This window comes from Ptychodera flava, chromosome 19, assembly GCF_041260155.1.
Source record: "Ptychodera flava strain L36383 chromosome 19, AS_Pfla_20210202, whole genome shotgun sequence".
Taxonomy (NCBI): Eukaryota; Metazoa; Hemichordata; class Enteropneusta; family Ptychoderidae; genus Ptychodera; species Ptychodera flava.
Genome location: NC_091946.1, coordinates 9,820,385 through 9,840,046, shown reverse-complemented (window position 1 = coordinate 9,840,046; position 19,662 = coordinate 9,820,385). Strand labels below are relative to the sequence as shown.

The following is a 19,662-nucleotide window of genomic DNA, read 5'->3' as shown; positions in this document are numbered from 1 at the left end:
AATAACATATTGAACAGCCAATCGAATGTCACTGGAATACACAGCCATTTGTCAATTGAAAATTATGCATTCTCTTTCTTAGCCAACTACTAATCATTTGCCAAGTAGAAGATATTTGTTCGGCAGATCTGGAATAATTATCATTTGGCATCCTGTAGTCAGCCAATCAGAGATGAATGCCACAGACAGTTGTATCTTTTCTTGAAAGTAATCAGGATTCAATACCACATTCTGAGTTCAACCAATCAGGAATTAGTGTCTCATTCCTGATTGGTTTGTTTTGTATTCATATTGGAATACAGATGTAACACCAGCTTTCTAGTGAAAATAACTCAATGCCAAGCAAGTTGCCAAAAACCAAATGTTTTGCCACCTTTTCCCCATGTGTATACCAAAGGGAAAACAGGGTTTCACCAAAATTTATCTGTGAAAGGGTGAGACTGTATAGAGTTGCCCATCCGCTCTCGTCTTACTCGCCAGTTCCACAAGTTGTAAACTTAGTAAAGTGAGTGTAGATTTCACAAAACCTAACATGTACATTGCAAAGACTTTGAACAGCTCTCTGAACTCAAAGAAGTGATAAGGTGTATGGGAAATGATCATCATCCTTACCTTCTTGGTCTGGCATAGGAAATCTACACCAATTATTCTGTTTGGTGTTACAAATGTTGATATCATATACATTAAAGTCATGATCATTGTGACAGTGAAGAGTACAAGTACAGTTAGCTAATAACAACAATGTCATAGGGTCTTATGCTTTCTGTTATACTGAAATATTAACATAGGTTATTTACACGTTGAGTGAACATTTATGTCAAGTATGTCTTTCAAGTTGTTAAAATATTGTCCAAATTTAGCATTGGGATAACTTGCATAAAATTTGTCTTGCTTCCATAGTTGTTGTTAGGTTTTACCAGTGCAAATTTCCAAGTAAAAACAATAACCCACTCTGAGTTTTGACATCATTTAAACAAGTGTTTCTTGAAGAATGTAAGACAGTTTGAATGAGCATGCAAAGTTAATTTACAAGTCAACACTTTCTAGAACCATTGATTATGGCACATTCCAAATTTCTACTGATACATGTCGTCCATTATCATGGCTGAACAGTGAGCACTGCTCATTTTACTCTAACATTCAGTACTTTGCTGGTCTGTACATCATGAATCTACATTGTCATTGGTCAACTTTACCTTTACAAATGAAAAGATATACTTTTTAGTCCCCACGGACACGGTCCGGGGGGACTTATAGGTTTGGTCATGTCCGTGCGTGTGTGCGTGCGTCCGTGCGTCCGTGCGTCCGTTCACGCAGATATCTCAGAGATGCCTGGAGCTATTTCATTCAAACTTGGTACAAGGATTACTTCATATGTCATACAGATGCACGTCGATTTGTTTTGTGATACGATCCAATATGGCTGCCAGGCGGCCATTTTATTGCGATTTTTCATGTACAGAGCCATAACTCAGGCATGTTTCAACTGATTTTATTCGAAGTTGGTACAAGGACATTGATCAATGTCATAGATATGCACGTCAATTTTTTGGTGATACGATCCAATATGGCCGCCGTGCGGCCATTTTGTTACAATTTTTTCATGTACAGAGCCATTACTCAGGCATGTTTCAACAGATTTTATTCAAAGTTGGTACAAGGACATTGACCAATGTCATAGCTATACACATCAATTTGTTTTGTGATACGATCCAATATGGCCGCTGTGCGGCCATTTTGTTACAATTTTTAGCTCCGCTGTCAGCGACGCGGAGCTTATCAAATAGGTTGATTTTCCGTCGTCGTCCGTCGTCGTCGTCCGTCGTCGTCCGTCAACAATTGCCTTCTCCTCTGAAACCGCAAGTCCAAATGCTTTGAAATTTTATATTCAGCTCACTTGGGGTGACCTCACTTAAGTTTGTTCAAATCGTAGTGAAATTTGCATATTGTATTTTTGGGGCATTTTTTGGTGTTTTTGGTAAAAAAATCTTCTTCTCTGAAACCGCTTGTCTGATTGCTTTGAAATTTGATATGCAGTTTACTTAGGGTGACTTCAGACAGATTTGTTTAAATTGTGGTGAAATTTGCATATTTGTATTTTAAGGCAATTTTTTCATTTTTGGTAAAAAAAACCTTTAAAAATCTTCTTCAAAACTACCAGTCAGATAGCTTTGATATTTGGTACATATGTCCCTAGGGATGATCTAATTCAGATTTGTTCAAATTGTGCAGAAATATGCAAATTTGCATTTTTAAGGCAATTTTTGTGATTTTTGGTCAAAAAATGTATTTCTCAAAAAGAACTGGTCTGATAGTTTTGAAATTTGGTATACAGGTTTCTATAGATGAACTAAGTAATATATATTAAATTTCTGATGAAATCTGTAATTTTGTATTTTTGGGGCAATTTTTTCCATTTTTGGTCAAAAAATGTGTATTTCCAAAAGTACTCATCTGATAGCTTTGAAACTTGGTATACAGGTTCCTACAGATGAACTAAATGATATTTATTGAAATTATGATGAAATCTGCAATTTTGTATTTTTGGGGCATTTTTTGCCACTTTTGGTCAAAAAATGTGTATTTCCAAAACTACTCATCTGATAGCTTTGTAATTTGGTATACAGGTTCCTACAGATCACCTTAATGGTATTTATTGAAATTATGATGAAATCTGCAATTTTGTAATTTTGGGGCAATTTTTGCCATTTTTGGTCAAAAAATGTCTTTCTCAAAAAGTACTGGTCTGATAGCTTTGAAATTTGGTATACAGGTTTCTACAGATGAGCTAAGTAATATATATTGAATTTCTGATGAAATCTGTAATTTTGTATTTTTGGGGCAATTTTTGCCAATTTTGGTCAAAAAATGTGTATTTCCAAAACTACTCATCTGATAGCTTTGAAATTTGGTATAGAGGTTTCTATAGATGAACTAAATAATATTTATTGAAAATTATGATGAAATCTGCAATTTTGTAATTTGGGGCAATTTTTGCCATTTTTGGTCAAAAAATGTGTTTCTCAAAAAGTACTGGTCTGATGGCTTTGAAATTTGGTATACAGGTTTCTACAGATGAGCTTAGTAATATTTATTGAATTTCTGATGAAATCTGTAATTTTGTATTTTTGGGGCAATTTTTGCCAATTTTGGTCAAAAAATGTGTATTTCCAAAAACTACTCATCTGATAGCTTTGAAATTTGGTATAGAGGTTTCTATAGATGAACTAAATGATATTTATTGAAATTATGATGAAATCTGCAATTTTGTAATTTTGGGTCAATTTTTTCCATTTTTGGTTAAAAAATGTGTTTCTCAAAAAGTACTGGTCAACAGCTTTCAAATTTGGTATACAGGTTTCTATAGATTAACTAAATTTGATCTTTTGAAATTATGATGAAATCTGCAATTTTTATTTTTTGGGCAATTGTTGCCATTTTTGGTCAGAAAATTTTATTCTCCAAAAAACTACTCATCGGATAGCTTGGTTGACATGTTCTTGGGGATGATCCAATGTGATATATTCAAAGTACAATGAAATGTTCTATTGTGTATTTTTGCAGCTATTTTAGCCACTTTTTTCTGGCCACTGCATTGAGTTATCAAAGATTTCCACCTTCTTCATCAACATGTGTCAAAAATAGTTATTCTCTACATAAACACAGCGGAGCTATATCGGCCGCTAGGTCGCTTGTTTCTCTGTGCAGAGCCATAACTCAGGCATAACTCAACCGATTTTATTCAAACTTGGTACAAGGACATTGACCTATGTCATGCACATGCACATTGATTTGTTTTGTGATACGATCCAATATGGCCGCCGTGTGGCCATTTTATTACATTTTTTCATGTCCAGAACCATAACTCAGACATGTATCAAGCGAATTTATTCAAAGTTGGTACAAGGAGATTGACCTATGTCATACATATGCACATTATTTGTTTTGTGATACGATCCAATATGGCCACCGTGTGGCCATTTTATTACGATTTTTTCATGTCCTGAACTACAACTCAGACATGTATCAAGCAAATTTATTCAAAAGTATTTTTATCACAGACCTAATGAAGAGGACTCTATCCTTTCTGAGGACCTGTAATCAAAGTACCCATTAACAAGTGGGGACTGTGTCATCAACTGAAAAGATGTACTTTTTCGTGAATTTATCTTTTTTCCTTAGTCACAGTTCACTTTAAACTTGTGCGAAAAGATATAACTGGGTTGCTATATTGTTTTCAGATCATGTGAAGGTAATAGGTGCAATGAAAGAGACAAGCTTACTGGTATACCGGTATATTCCACCTGACAAAACTGAACTATTTGACATGTTTGTATATAGTGGAGGGACTGTGGGTGGAGGGACTGTGGTATAGAGAAACACAAATGAATTCAGTGTGAAAATCTTTGCCAGTAGAGAGCCAACAATTGACTGTTTATGGAAAATTCAGAATGTGATAACCGTACATTTATTTAATGCCTATGTAAACCTTCTACTGAGTGTCAGAAAAAGCATACTAACATCACATACTGTACAACATCAAGAGAGTTGGACAACAAAAGTTTTATCGAAAATGTTTCCTACTTAGGTGCACTATGTCTTTAAATAATCACCAGTACTATTTGATTTATTCAATGAGATTTATTTTAAAGCAGTGTTTTCATGAAACAATAAATAAAATAATGAGGGTTGGTACAGTTTGACAAAATGTACTTTCTGTATTGTTATCCCACATATATTGTTTTTGGAAACATGTAATATTTCAATACATATTTCATCAACATGTAATATTTCATTAATATTTCCATACCCAAGGTTCGTAAATAAATTGTACTACATGTAACAATGGATGCATAGACAAATGCATGAATCAATCCATCCGTCCATGGCCATAAAGACATACTGTCATGCATACACATAGCATGTGCAAGAGTTTAATTCCTGTAACACATCAAAATGTTACAATAACAAGTGCAAGAAATAGCATATTGTTCATTTATATACTTGTGTTTGTTGATTTTTTCCTGCTTGCTGTATGAAAATTTCTGAACTAAAAGGTACTATTTTTTTTTCACTTTTTGGTATGGGACGCCTGTAAGTTTTGAATGTTACGTTAGTTTTGCCATTGAACAACAACAATTGTGTCCTTTTTGATTACCTTAAAAGCATGTGAAAATACCAGGTATTCAACTTGTCAGTACATCATATCATGGTCATTGTTCTTGTTACATGGTGAATTAAGGCTGAAATTGATGAGATATTTCAGCAGAAAATCACTGTTTTGCCACATTACAGAACATGGGCAATGCCTGTACAGTAACGTCCCTTCTGTCAGAAAGTAGTGCAGTTGCCCAAGTATTCTTGGAGGAATGTCCCAATGCAGCTGCTATTTTTTTGGGAATGCCCCAATGCAGTTGATGTTATGGACCAGATACAGGAACATTACTTCTGAATGTTGAGGTAACATTGCCATCATGGTACCCTTATTGAAATCAAAACAATCTGTCTGTGTTTGAGCCATAGGCAATGTTGCAATTACTCTGTCAATTGCTTAAGCAATGAATACTTGGTTGGTAGATTTTATTGTGTAACTTGAGAAAGTGTCTTCACGTTGCCAATTGTCTGCAAAGAAATCATAGGTTCTTCATGTTTGTAACTTACTGTGGCAGTGTTTTTTGTGCCAAAAATGTTCATTACACATATGGTGAAAGGCTTCCTCTTTGGTGTTTTATTTTGAAATAAAGTTCAAGTTTGTACATATTTGTTAAAAATGCATTGATATTGTAGTTTTGTATATTTTGCTGTTGTAAATTTCATATCCAGTTTAAATACACAAAGAATAAATTGATAAACATAATTCACAATGAAACAGTCATTGCCTGTGTGAATTTTGTTGTGTTTTCAGCATTTATACATTTCATATGTTGCAGTAGAACATCCAAGGTGACATTAATTTACTTCATGAAATAAATTTTTAAGGTTATTACAGACGTCACCTAGGTAACCGCCATCTCATCCCTCTGATTGGTTAATATCTCTGTGTGTTTGATGTTGCCCAGGGTAACACTAATTGCAGCTGTAGTATGCAAGGTCTTAGAATCAGGGTCGCTTGAGGTTGGTTTTATCATTAACATCAAGTCAAAAGAAACAAGTATGTTTCCTATATAAACATTACATGGAAATGAACCATTTAAACATTGCTCCATAATTACAATAGATCAGTCTGAGGTTTTCTTTAACATTTGATGTTTTGCTTCTTTCAGCCCAATGAAAACAGCCAATACTGTCAAATCCTGCACCATTATTGTAAAGTCGAGTATAAACTCTTCCTTTTTCTTAGCCCAGCACGTAGATTTTTGTCCTGTTCTAATATTTACAATGATGATCTCATCTAATTGTCTCGGTATTTCAGCTTCAGTATGACGCTTGATTGATTTTTGTCTGTTTGTGTGTGATATGTTTCGTGGTCTGTGAAGCAAGGAAATGAGAATAAAAAGAAATATTATATCCCTATTCAATCATTATACATAGTAAAAACCAGCCATTCTTGACATCTGCTTTTCTGTCTAGCATGAGCTAATCTATTCTGTATGTCATAATCTATAGGACTTCTACAATGATGGAAGAGCAACAATGTTCATACAGCCGAGTCTGTATGTATAGCTGCTGGTCTTGCATTCATGATACTGCCATGTATTGGCTGGAATATTAAATGTTCTACCCAGACCAATATTAAATGTTCTACCCAGACCAATATTAAATGTTCTACCCAGACCAATATTAAATGTTCTACCCAGACCAATATTAAATGTTCTACCCAGACCAATATTAAATGTTCTACCCAGACCAATATTAAATGTTCTACCCAGACCAATATTAAATGTTCTACCCAGACCAATATTAAATGTTCTACCCAGACCAATATTAACTGTTCTACCCAGACCAATATCAAATGTTCTACCCAGACCAATATTAAATGTTCTACCCAGACCAATATTAAACGTTCTACCCAGACCAATATTAAATGTTCTACCCAGACCAATATTAAATGTTCTACCCAGACCAATATTAACTGTTCTACCCAGACCAATATTAAGTGTTCTACCCAAACCAATATTAATTGTTCTGTCCAGACCAATATCAAGACAAATTTAATATTGAGCAATCTCTCTGTAAGGGTTTTATTCACCTCTATTTATTGTGCATAACTTTCTTGAAAATGGTTGGCAATTAGTCGGTCAACACAAACTCACATATTTACACTTTTGAATAGAAATAATAAAAGTTCCTATACTCTGACAGTATCAGTGTTTTGAGAAGCAGTGTTTGCAGAGATAAATTTCACCACCGTCCCTCCACCCACGGACGGTAATTTCACAAACCTTGAAAATGTGTTTACTTTGCTCCAGAACCACAAATTTAACACTGGTATTATTGAACTTTGAACTCCAAGAAGGCATGCAGTTTTCTGTAAAAATGTTGATATAATGGCGCCATAACAGTTCATGTAACCTTTTCAGGAGTATAAACAGGAAAAAATCCGGTACATATGGTAGTGCTGTTTGAGTAAATAAGACTTCATCACTGTCAGTGGCACCCATTTTCAATTGCTGATTTCCATTGGTTTTGTCAATGTTGAAGGTACCAGTCAGAAAAAAAATATTTGAAATTTGTGTATCAGTCATTGTTCACCCTATTCTTCTCTTTATCCTGTACCTACTTTACACTTTCTGTATGTGTTCATTGTCAGGTGTCAGTCAGAATTAAAGTGATAATCAAGTGAAGTGATTCTATCGCATGTACTTGGTCTCCTCACAGAATAAAATACCATAAACCTATTTGAATAAAATACCAGAAACCTATTTGTTGAAACCTCAAATTAGAAAATAGTCATAATAATGTAGCAAGTGGCCATGTTTTGACACTGTGTGCCAAACAGGGAGTGATCAGACTCCCATACAAGACAAAACCAAATGTGTCAGGATATTATATAAATTATATTATATCATACTACCATACGCCATTCTGATTGGACGAGAGCTCATTCCAGCGATGCTAAAATACTGTTTTAGCACTGATAGCAGTGGTAAAACGGGCGCCTAAACCGGCGGGGGTTATTGCTTAAATAATGACAATACATCAAGACATGATTCTATTTCCACAGAATATATACTAATGTAGTATTCATTTATTTCCTGAAAGTGTCGATACATTTCTCTCCCTTGACAATAGTTACAGGGTGTTACCTATATACCAATGCAAATCAATTATGAAAGTACATCGATTGTGTAAAAAATAAAGTGTAATAACATCACACTGGTATGGGGCTTGTATTACAGCTTTTACAAATTCAGGGTTTCTTTCAAAAAGTTTTGTAGGGAAAACCAAGGCAGTACATAATAATAGCATTTATGACACTGGTAGCTTTTAAAGTGTTTGTTTAGAAATCTTTATGTGGAAAACATGGCAGTGTGTGTGTGAGAATATGAAAGTAGAGATGACAGAAAGTGTATTTTTTATTTTAAACACCTAACTTTTGCAGGACAATTATCACATTTTCATGGCTGTCCAGAGAAAGATGTAGGAAAACTTGCTTGTTCATATAAACATGGCTCAAAAATTACGGCAGAGTAAAATTAAGTACATATTACTTTGTTATGATATGATATGATATGATGGCAGAAATTAAATTCTCAAATGATATGTTGCATATAAAGTTGATTACAAATTAAACACAAGGCTGCAAATGTATTGTCACAGTAAGTTGCAAGATACACAATATACAAAACTAAAACACCAGCTAGTCTATTACTACTACTAGTATGTGTATTTCCAGACCTCGTATTTCTATATGTGTTCCTATACTCTATGTGTTGCTATCTGTCTGTCTGTGTATATATGCACGCGAGTCTGTGGGTGTACATATGAGCTGGTATGAGTGTTTACGTGTGTCCGTAAATGCTTTGTGGTCTGCTGGCAAATCCTACTCTCATAAATCTTAATTTTTGAAGCATAAAAAGTGAACAAAGACTCCAGTTTAATTCCTTTCAAGCAGACAAAACTTATAATAAAACTGGCAATCAAAATGTTATAAATCACTGGTAGTGTGTATATATCACTGAAATGTATAACTGATAAGGCAGTGGTTTTGAGATACAAATCTCTACCCTTAGACCATTATATTATGGGACAAATCTTATAATAACTGCAATTGACAAAAATGTTGAAATAATTGTAATGTGGAATACTTGGTGGGGGAAATGCTACTCTAGTCATATATTTATTGAATGTGAAAGAAGAGCTTACACTATATATTGAAATGGAGATAGTATTATACCCAGGCAGTCACAGATCTAGTATTGTCAGGTTAACTACCAGTAACTACCTCCCTAAGAATGAACAGAACATTGAAAATATGGCAGTAGGGATCAGTTGACACTCATGGAGTACACAATTTTCAAAGTCACTAACTGTACAATCAGGTTACTCTCTAAACACCGTCTCTGGTGGATTGTTTTTCATTTCTACCGATATATACTTTCACTGCAATTTCCATTATCCATCAACAAAACATACATGTTTGAAATAAAATTCCCCCATGGAATACACAGCTAACGATTTACTGGTGGAAAATACAAGCAAAACAGGAAAATATAAATAAATACAAATCAGCTATATTTTTCATCATGTTAGTGCAGTATATCCATGTAGTATATTTTGTAGGGCAGTGATATGGAAATAAATATGATTTTACAGTAATATTCTACTTGTAAAAGAAATAAAAAAAAATCAATATTGTCAGTATATTTTATCCTCTCATGAAAGAACAATAAATCTGTCCCTCATTCTGGATATAAAATTTGATGAGGTTTGGTTGATGTACATTAAGCTAAATGGCACATCTATCAGAGACTTAAAACGCTTTGTTTTTGATTGTGTAATTCACAGCTTATTCTGGGAAAAAAAAAACTTTGAGAATTTGGCATTTACAGTGAGTACACAATTGTGAAATGCATCAAATAAAAAGTTGCACATATGACAGTGTACCCCAATGGGGCTGAGCGGATGTGCAATTTCTGTTCTGAAAGATCACCGATAGACTATCATGAGGTATACATGTTCTGGTCAAGTCTCTCAAACACAGACCACTGAATGGAATGAGCGAGGTTTTTGACAAGCTGTGAATATCTGTAGGCTGTGGAGCAAGACGACAGACACGCAATCCAGCGGCGGATGAAATTTTCTACATTTTCTATCGCCTTGCTGAAGCAGCGGAATGTGCTAATGCCACGGCCATGCTTTTGATTCTCTTTGGTGTGAATGGTGGTAGATGATTGACAGGTGACATGACCTATGGAAATCAAAGAGAAATAATCACAGATGATGTTAATATTATCTTATCATCATTATGTCAAAGCACACTCTAATTACATTTTATGGAAATTTGGAAATTTCAAGTTTCATTTTCATATTTTGTCTTATTCTGGTGCTTTTGAAGATTTTTCTTCCATATGAGAAACTATTCATTATATTTTACTTCTAAAATTTTTTTCATGCTGAATTTTTTGGTTTCTAGGACATTGCCCTCAACATGATTTGAGGCAGAATGCACAAATGTTTTACAAAGTAATTTTTTTGTATGAACAAACTGATTCATTTTGTCATCGACATGTCATGCTGAAAGTCATTGAGAACAACAGTGGCCCATATGACCATTGAGTGTCTGATTCAGTAGAGCACAACAAATAGTTTTTGATTCAGTAGAGCACAACAAATAGTTTCTCATATGCTGAAAACTTACAAGGTAAAAGACTTTATCTGGTGTCATTGATGCACTTGAGAGTGTGCAGGGGAAGTGAACAGCAAGCAGCAGTGGAAGCATTACAACGCAAGTCAATAGAAGTTTGCATTAATTGTTAGCTACAATGGCAGTTTCAACTTTCTACCAAAAGCCAAGGATACCATGCTTGTGGTAGTTACTGATCTTGAAGTTCATCGATTTTGAAGAAGAGGAATACAGCAAGCATGTTGGTATAGATATTATCAGTTACACATAATGGCATGGAATTACATGTGGAATGGCGTGGGTTTGAGTACAGGAGCAGAGATAATGAAAAGGAGGGAAGTTAAGAAGTTATGATAATGAAGATGATGATGTTGATGATTGATGGAGAGTGTTAAAGTGCCGCATCACCATGGTAACAGCCAGCCTGTGTTTGATGCCTCAGATGGGTACTTGGTTTTAAGATTTCAATTTCCAGCAGCTGTAACTTTTTCAGTCGTTGTTCTCTTTCAGTACTTTCAATGTGTATACTTATCTCACTATAATGCTAGTTTCACCGGATGTACTGTACAGTGCGAGAGGCTTAGCCTTGGTGGCTATCTTGATTGCTGTAAAGACATGCACTCCTTAAAACAAATTTTCTTTTCACTTCAAGAAGCATGTATTATATACTGTGTAAGAAGCTAAGGTAAATTTGTAACTCAGTGTCTTTTCTTGCATTGGTCTACTATGAAATAAATGTACTCTCAGCAAAACAAAAATACACTGAAAATTTGATGAAAAGTTACAGCTGATGGAATCTTTTACAGACTGAAAGATCTGACCCACAAACTATACCTACTGCCCACAGAGAAGTTTGGGTTGAAAGATTGACACCTTCTCCCATCCGATAAATTAAATACGATTTTACTCTTGGCAAAACACAACATGTTCACTTTTAGGAACTATTACACGTAAAAAATACATGATAAATGTTTCATTATATTTGACCAACATTATTTCCCACACCTGACATTTAACCATGCAAATAAAAGTATACATTGTAAATATGGGTTATTTTGTCATTTTGTTATGTCAATCTGAAACACATTTTATTTTCACGGGGAAAAAATATGTGTGCTGCTGGGCGTATTGTACCTTTGGATGTTCATTTTGTCTTTTTCCTGGGAGATAAAAGAAGCTCACTCACAAGATAGGCATACTGAAAGCAAAGAAGGCAGTTGACATACAATGGTCAATTGCTGAAGTGAGAAATCAAGTAAAAATACACAAAAAGTAAGTATTGGACATTTTGAACACTGTTAAGAAAGAAACAAAAAAACCATAGAAAGTAAAGTTTGGAGGCTGTTATTTGGACAAAAAGTACAAATAGTGAGCTTGCATACAATGCAAGACACTACACCTCCTTTGTATCACACACTTCAAAGACTGGTAAAATTTCCACAATACAATCTTTTTCCCCAGTTGTAGGATTGGTAGATAACTTTCCCTGTATAAGAATGCATGCTGGTGGGTTGTTTAGCTGAATTCATGATGCTTTGAGACATGCTCAGTGGAATGAAAGCAATGCAAAATGCAAGGTACATGCAATCCTTGGTGTATCTTTCGGGAAGCATTAGAAAAGTTAGGCAATAATGATGCAAGGCATGTACAGTCCTTGATGAATCCTAGAATTCAGAAATTCAATGGAATCAGTGGAGTTAGGCAAGTTTTTTGAAAATAAGAGGGGAGGATGCACATCACTGTACCAGACATTAGACCGCTGGCACTGTGAAAGAACTGAATTGTGCATGGGAACAGGTGTGGATGTGTATATGTGTGGATGTGAATATCGGCAATCGTACATAGCGAGTTCAGCATTAACAGGTGGATCACACTAGCCTATGGGAGTCAGAACCCACATTGTACGTAAGAGTTCCACCGGGGTTTGGATTAGAAATTACTTGTTAAGGTTAGTTAGGTAAAGGTATGTAGCACGGTGGATGGCACTTTTTAGTTCAGGCGTGCCCGTCTTCTTGTTTCCACTGTAATACTTGGATTTCTTTTTACAGAGTGCAGAGAGGGGCGAGTGAAACTGTAGAGACAGACAGAAAAGAAAAAAAGACACTCAAGCAGACATTTGTTAGAAGGGGTTAGTGACAGAAATTACATAAGACAGATTTTTATGCTTGTCAGGCAGAGATTGTTGAAAACACCATTTTAACTGCACTACCAGTAATTTCTAGTAAAAGCTTGAATGCTATTCTATGATTTCAATCCATCCAAATCTACCTGTACACAGTTTTACTGCTATCTCCCAATTTGTATGGATCTGACCATAATTCAGAACAAAATCATCAATAGTTTGATGGTGAAAGGGTTAAATTACCTTATGTCTGAATAATTCTTTCTAAACGATTTATTTTCAGCATTACAATTTCAATGGAAACCCAGAGACCTGACAAATGTCTTGAAAGTCTCTTTAAAAGCTGAACATTTCAAGGATCCAGAATAAGTGTAGTACCTTGTAAATCAGATTTATTATTTAGATTTCAACTGTTTCACCATGCTATTGCCTTATCATTGTTCTCCTCTATGTGGGTACACACACCTCACATAAAACCACAGTTAGATGCATGTGTACACATCCGAGAATGAACAGACTCAAGAATGAGGTAATTCTCAAATGTTTAACTCTATTTCTGTGAAAAAAATTTCAACTTCAGTACTCAGTGGATCACACACCTAATGTTTTTGGTCACTTTCAAAAACAAGGACATGCACAGAACTATACCTACACCCAAAATATCACTATCTTATTTTGAATTCAGAAATAAGATACTGGCTATTACACAAACTAATTCTTTTCAACTAATTTTAACTTTTACATGTTAAAAGAGAAAGTAAAGAAGCTAAACTAGGGATACTGTTTCACAGTCTATCTTCATAAAGTTTTCATAATGTAAATTTTTCACTCATTCTAGAAATGATGCAGTTCTAGCACAAGACGCAACACTGCATGTAGGTATGACCTAACATGCAAAATCTGAAGTTTGATTTTTCAAACCAAAGAAATGGTATGTGACAAACTGCACATCTACTGATCATAGGAGTCCACAGAAAGGTCTTCCAAGCTCTGTGTAAGATATCCATAGGACTCTTGGAACTCAAGAGGGGAGTAGTTTAAATCAATGTTGTTTAGTACCTTTAGACTTGAGCTACTGGCCAGCCTGGCACCCATTACTTCACTGCCCTGAGGGGTTGCTGGCTGCAAAGCCGCATTTCCAGAGTTGGCCACTAGAGGGCTCATGCTGGTTGACATCATGGATTTGGCCCTCTGCACAAACCGTTTTGGTGTCTTGTTGAATGAAAACGTCCTGCCGACTTTCTTAGTCGCTTTCTCGCCACTCTGTTGAAGAGATAATAGTTGATGAATATTACATTTCGTAGGTAGATCTGCTGCTGATAATTGAACCAACTGGAAGGGTCACATATGATACTGGCCATTTACAGAGTTTGCATGAATTTAAGTAGGTGTACAAGTAGCAATATGGCAAAATGACTTATAAAACAGCAAGTTGTTTGACAAGACTGGACTATTTAGCTATTAATTTTCCTGTACTGTACAGTCAGTATAATATGAGATATGGCATCAGGGTCTCTCTGAGACAAGGATCAATTATGATTAGCATCTCTTAGCACTGGATAGCACTGATATAGAGTTACTACATGTATGTGATGCCTTTTGTCCAACAGCGACTATATTGCCAGGAAAATAAATTGTAACTTACTTACAACGTTGTAAATTTATAACAGTGGACAAGTTTTGATCATAGTTGTCTTTTCAATTTATATCAAAATGAAAAAAAGTATTGTTATACTCAACTCAGACAAATATTTCATCAAAAATTATTGGTAAAGAATTCTACAATATATGAGAGAGAGAGAGAGAGAGAGAGAGAGAGAGAGAGAGAGAGAGAGAGAGAGAGAGAGAGAGAGAGATGCTTAATTTTAGTTGAGTATAATGGCTAAGAGTAAGAGCAGACCAACCTGATGGCTCTGCCAAATTTGCCTATTTCCATGTCACTCTTGGAGATTTCTAATTCTTGAGGTTCTATCTGTGCCAGGAAATTCTCCTACAGACATAAGATAAAGAAAAACCATGTGTTGGAAAAAAACACAGTTTTTAAAATTACCGCCAAACATTTCTTTCTGTGTAAGCAAAGGGAATTATACATTTTAATCTGCTCTGAAGTGAAATTACATGAATGTCAACACCAGAAAAGATAAACAATTGCACAAAACTTTCACAACCAAACATTTATAAATCAATGGCATAGAATTTCATGTTCAACTGAGGGTTACCAGTTACCTTCAACGATTGAAATAAAACTTTTCATGATGACTGGTATCTACTTTCATAATGTTCTATCTAGTGCAGCACAAAGAATAACTATTCAATATGTACGAAGTGTAATGTCCATTGTAGCGTATCATTAACATTTATCACTAACAACCCGTCAAAATACAAGAAGGAAAAACTTAAAAATTTATTTTTCTTGGAATGGAACAATATTTAACCAGTTTTGATTCAATTTTGGAAAATATCATGTAGAAGCAAACTTACAGAATCAGCTCTGCATGTTGTATTTGCCATGTGTTTACACAGTGTTCGTAGCCATTTACTTTTGTTCTGGTCATCACCAACCATCATGAACATGTACAAGCTGTCCAGCTCTTCTCCTCCACCAATTGCAGGTTTCACCAGCAGGGCAAATGCATTGCGGCATTCTAGAAAAGTAAATATTCAAATAAGAAATGAAGTACATCCGTTTACTGTCACACCAAAGCCCTACACTTTTGAATAAGAAATTAGCATTTATGCACTTGATTGCTACAGAGGGATTAAATTTCTTTCTGTTCGTCTGCTTGCAGAGATTATAGATATGTTAACTTGAGGGTCATAAACACTGCCAATGCTCCTTGCAAGCAATTACAGTAAATAGTTTTACAATTGTCAATGTAATGAGACTTCCATGAGACCAAAGAATTTCAATAGTTATTTGGGAGTGATCCGTGTCTGTGTGCACATGTCCACTTATCTCACTTTATTGACATAAATAATTATTAAATAACATAATAATAAATTATGACATCAATGGCATTTGGGACACTTTACCTTCTGTTTCATTGATATCTAAAACTCTTCTGATATGTGACAGCTGTAACAAGCCAAGATGTTTGTAACCTTTCTGTGGTGCCTTGACTGAAGACGCTGGACTCCTGTATGCATTTACAATCTTGCTACGCCTTTTGCAAACCTACAGAAAAGTCACATGATAAATGTGGCTAGAGTTAACATCTTTTTGACATGGAAATCATTTCACATTTAATTGTCACTGGAGATCTGGGTAGTTGTTGGCGTTATGAATAAGGGTCGAATACCAGCCAAAGACCTAAAGGAGACCTGTTTCAGTGCGTATGTAAGTGTTTGCATCTACTTATCTTGACATGTGCCAAAAATGTTGATTATTTGAAAGAGAGATCTACAGAAGTCAAGCTATATTTCCTACTTCTAACTTTATTATTGAAACTGTTCTGATCCATTTGCTTAAAAAAAGTTGTTTTGCTGTTTTTCACATGTATTGCAACTATGTGAATACATCAGAGGCCTATAAAAGGGACCTTTGTTCATACGTGCAGGTCAGAAGTGTTGACACTCAAGCATAAAAAAACATGCTGTGGAATAAATGAAACTGTTTGCCAGTCTTCAGGTGGATGCAGAACAGCCCCCAGTGGCAAGTCTACAGTATCTTTCATCTTTATGGTGAAGCTTTTCACTTACCTCTAAGCTATCGTTGAAAAGGAACAGAGTGACGTTGCCACCTTTTTCACCAAAGCTATCCCCCTTGCCAGTATCCCTGTCACCGATCTCTATCGTATCACATTTCATGATGAAGCTACGATGTGACGAGAGCAGATGAGCTGGCACGCCCTCTATGTCATTGATGATATCAAACATCGTGGTGTGTCCTTCTGTTTTGCGTTTGTCTTCATTGATATGTCTGAAATTTACAAAAAAAAAGTGTTTGTAACAAGCTGAAGTCAAAAATAGTGTAATAGCCGTATCTCATGACCATAATAACTTTTGACAAATCAACAAAATTTCCTTCAAGGTGACCTGACCAATTCCTCTGGAATTTGGTTCAGATGTTTGTTCTCCATGTTGGAAAATATGGATGTCAATGACATGGTTGTATGATGTTGTCCCTACAAGCAGTTATTGGTGCAGATCACTACATAGAAAGTGAACGCAGGATTGTTTAAGAATTCGTAAGAGAAACAGATATTTGATGAGATCTCTGTGACTGAGTCACATTACCAGCATGTTTGTAATATTTCATTTCATGAATGCACAGAAGATATGTGCATATTCTGCATCTGCAGTCTGAAAAGACTTGCATCAAAGTCCTGCCTAAACCACAATATCTTCACTGACATTGGCAATGCTGATCAGCCGTCAAAGCAAGACATCGTGTTCTGTTACTGAGCTGTGATGTTGTACTTACTTTGTGACTTCTTTGATGGCGGCTACTGCATTTTCGAGTTCATCGCAGTCAGAATTGTTTTTATCTGTGCGCTTCAGTAAGTCTGAAATTGTAGAATAAATGAAAATTCAAATAAACAAAGTGTGAAGCATAGTAAGAAATGCATGTTGGGAAGACTACTCCATGATTTGAGTTTAGTCTTACTTGGTCTTTGAATCCTGTCATTTTTTGTGAGCTCATGCAGACTAGATACAGTGAGCCCTCCAAACTATAGCGAAGCACTACTGACCCAAGAATGCTATTATTATTAAAATTTATTTAATGTTGATAACTTGTTTGACGAATAAAGCCGATCTGCCACAATGCTACCCCCTGATGCAAGGAATTTTTACATACTAGTACTACACATAGGGCTGACACGAAAAAATTTACAGAAATTCAGATGAGTTACGCTGACCAGATATCTTACAGTTTACATGTCAGGGCTCGAAATTAGCGGTAGTCCCGCGTCCACAGACTACCAACTTTTCCCTGGGGCAACCAAAATCCATGAAATGGTAGCCCACACAGACTACCGAAGACCGGGACATAAAATTCAGTCAGTATTTGGCGTGCAATGTCCAATATCTGAATTGACGTACTTGAATGACAGGCACTGGAAGTGATGGTCAATGAAAACGCATTTTGTTACGTGCAGAGAAAACGAACAAAAGGGTGAACTCAGCAGTTTCCGTTTAAACAAAATTTATTACGAAAACAAAACTAATTGCTAAGTTAGGGACAGAGTACAAGCTTTAAAAGTGTACAGACTACTTATCTCAGCTGGGACGGCAAAGCTCCAGTCTCAGAGTTGTAACAGTCAGTTGGATGAATGAACAGTCCTTTGGCTTGCAGGCTTGAAGCTGCACAAAGACCACAGTATAAATCCAGCGTTGACAGTGAAGGTCTTGAAAAGTCTTGAGAATGACTACTGCTGGAGTTTAGTAACACACAAGAGACACGATCCCAAAAGTCTGACTGGAAGCTGTGCACGTCCCTTTTATAAAGGCATATAAGAACAATCTAGAACTTTTATTGACATGCTAATTACTGTTCTAAAATTATCTCCCTTACACAACTAATCAACTTTCCAGAACATTCCAAACATGACTAATTGAATTCAAGGTTGTGAGGTCATCAAGGGCAGTGACCTTGGAATGTTCTAGACTAATTGAACTCAGGTCATGATGAGTGTGGGGGAAATGACCTACATAACACACCCCCTCTTCAAAAAAAAGAAAATTTTTCAAAGAAAAATCTTTCTTTTGCAAATGTAATCTTGAAAAGGATTTAAGTACTCAAATTTTGTTTTACTCTAAAGTAAAATTTCTTGAAAGTGAACAACAATAAACTCAAATACGAGAGAGACAGTCTGCAATTAAATTGTCTCTGCCTTTGATATGTCTAATATCAAGATTAAACTCCTGTAACATTAAACTCCATCTTAGCAATCTCTGATTTTTGCCTTTAAATTTCTGCAGAAAAACAAGAGGGTTGTGATCAATATAAACCACTATTGGCTGATTTGAAGAAGTAACATAAACTTCAAAATGCTGTAAAGCTAATATCAAAGATAACACTCTTTTTCAATTGTAGAGTAGTTTCTCTGGGATTTGTTAAATTTGCGTGAAAAATAGCAAACAGGATGATCTACACCATGACTATCCTCTTGCAATAAAACAGCACCAGCAGCCGTATCACTAGCATCCACAGCTAATTTGAATGGCAAAGTGAAATCTGGTGCAGACAACACTGGGGCACTTTGCAGTATGGCTTTAAGTGTATCAAATGCCTGTTGACATTGCTCTGACCAAACGAACTTTACTTTCTTTTTAAGTAAGTTAGTCAAAGGCTCAGTAATTGTGGAGAAATTTGGACAGAATTTTCTGTAGTAACCAGCCATACCGAGAAAGCGCATCAGTTGTCGTTTGCAGTTTGGTATGGGAAAACTTGAAATGGCACTGATTTTAGCATCAACAGGTTTATCTCACCCTGTCCTACAGTATGTCCGAGGTAAGTTACCCTAGCCCAACCAAACTCAGATTTGGCAAGGTTGACAGTCAACATTGCTTTGCTCAGTCTCTCAAAGAACTTCCGCATGAGCTTGATGTGTTCCTCCCAGGTGTCACTATACAGGACTACGTCGTCAACGTAAGCTGCACACCCGTCTAGCCCGGATATGACGTCGTTGATCATCCGTTGGAACGTTGCCGGAGAGTTCTTCATCCGAATGGCATCACCTTGTACTGGAACAATCCGTCTGGTGTAACAAAGGCGGATATTTCACGAGCACGATCCGTCAGAGGGACTTGC

The 19,662-nt window shown here is 35.8% G+C and overlaps 1 protein-coding gene across 1 annotated transcript in view; it reads right to left on the bottom strand.

Moving 5' to 3' along the window:
* Positions 1–8,170: 8,170 nt before the first annotated feature.
* Positions 8,171–19,662, bottom strand: part of LOC139118932 (protein ECT2-like) — a 31,705-nt gene continuing 20,213 nt past the window's right edge. Inside the window, exons 14-20 of the mRNA XM_070682498.1 lie at positions 17,332–17,413; positions 16,608–16,827; positions 15,942–16,083; positions 15,390–15,553; positions 14,809–14,898; positions 13,968–14,171; positions 8,171–10,351 (exon numbers count right to left, since the gene is read on the bottom strand). Coding sequence (XP_070538599.1) covers positions 10,253–10,351; positions 13,968–14,171; positions 14,809–14,898; positions 15,390–15,553; positions 15,942–16,083; positions 16,608–16,827; positions 17,332–17,413 — 1,001 coding nt within the window. The 3' untranslated portion in view covers positions 8,171–10,252. The remainder of the gene's footprint in view (positions 10,352–13,967; positions 14,172–14,808; positions 14,899–15,389; positions 15,554–15,941; positions 16,084–16,607; positions 16,828–17,331; positions 17,414–19,662) is intronic.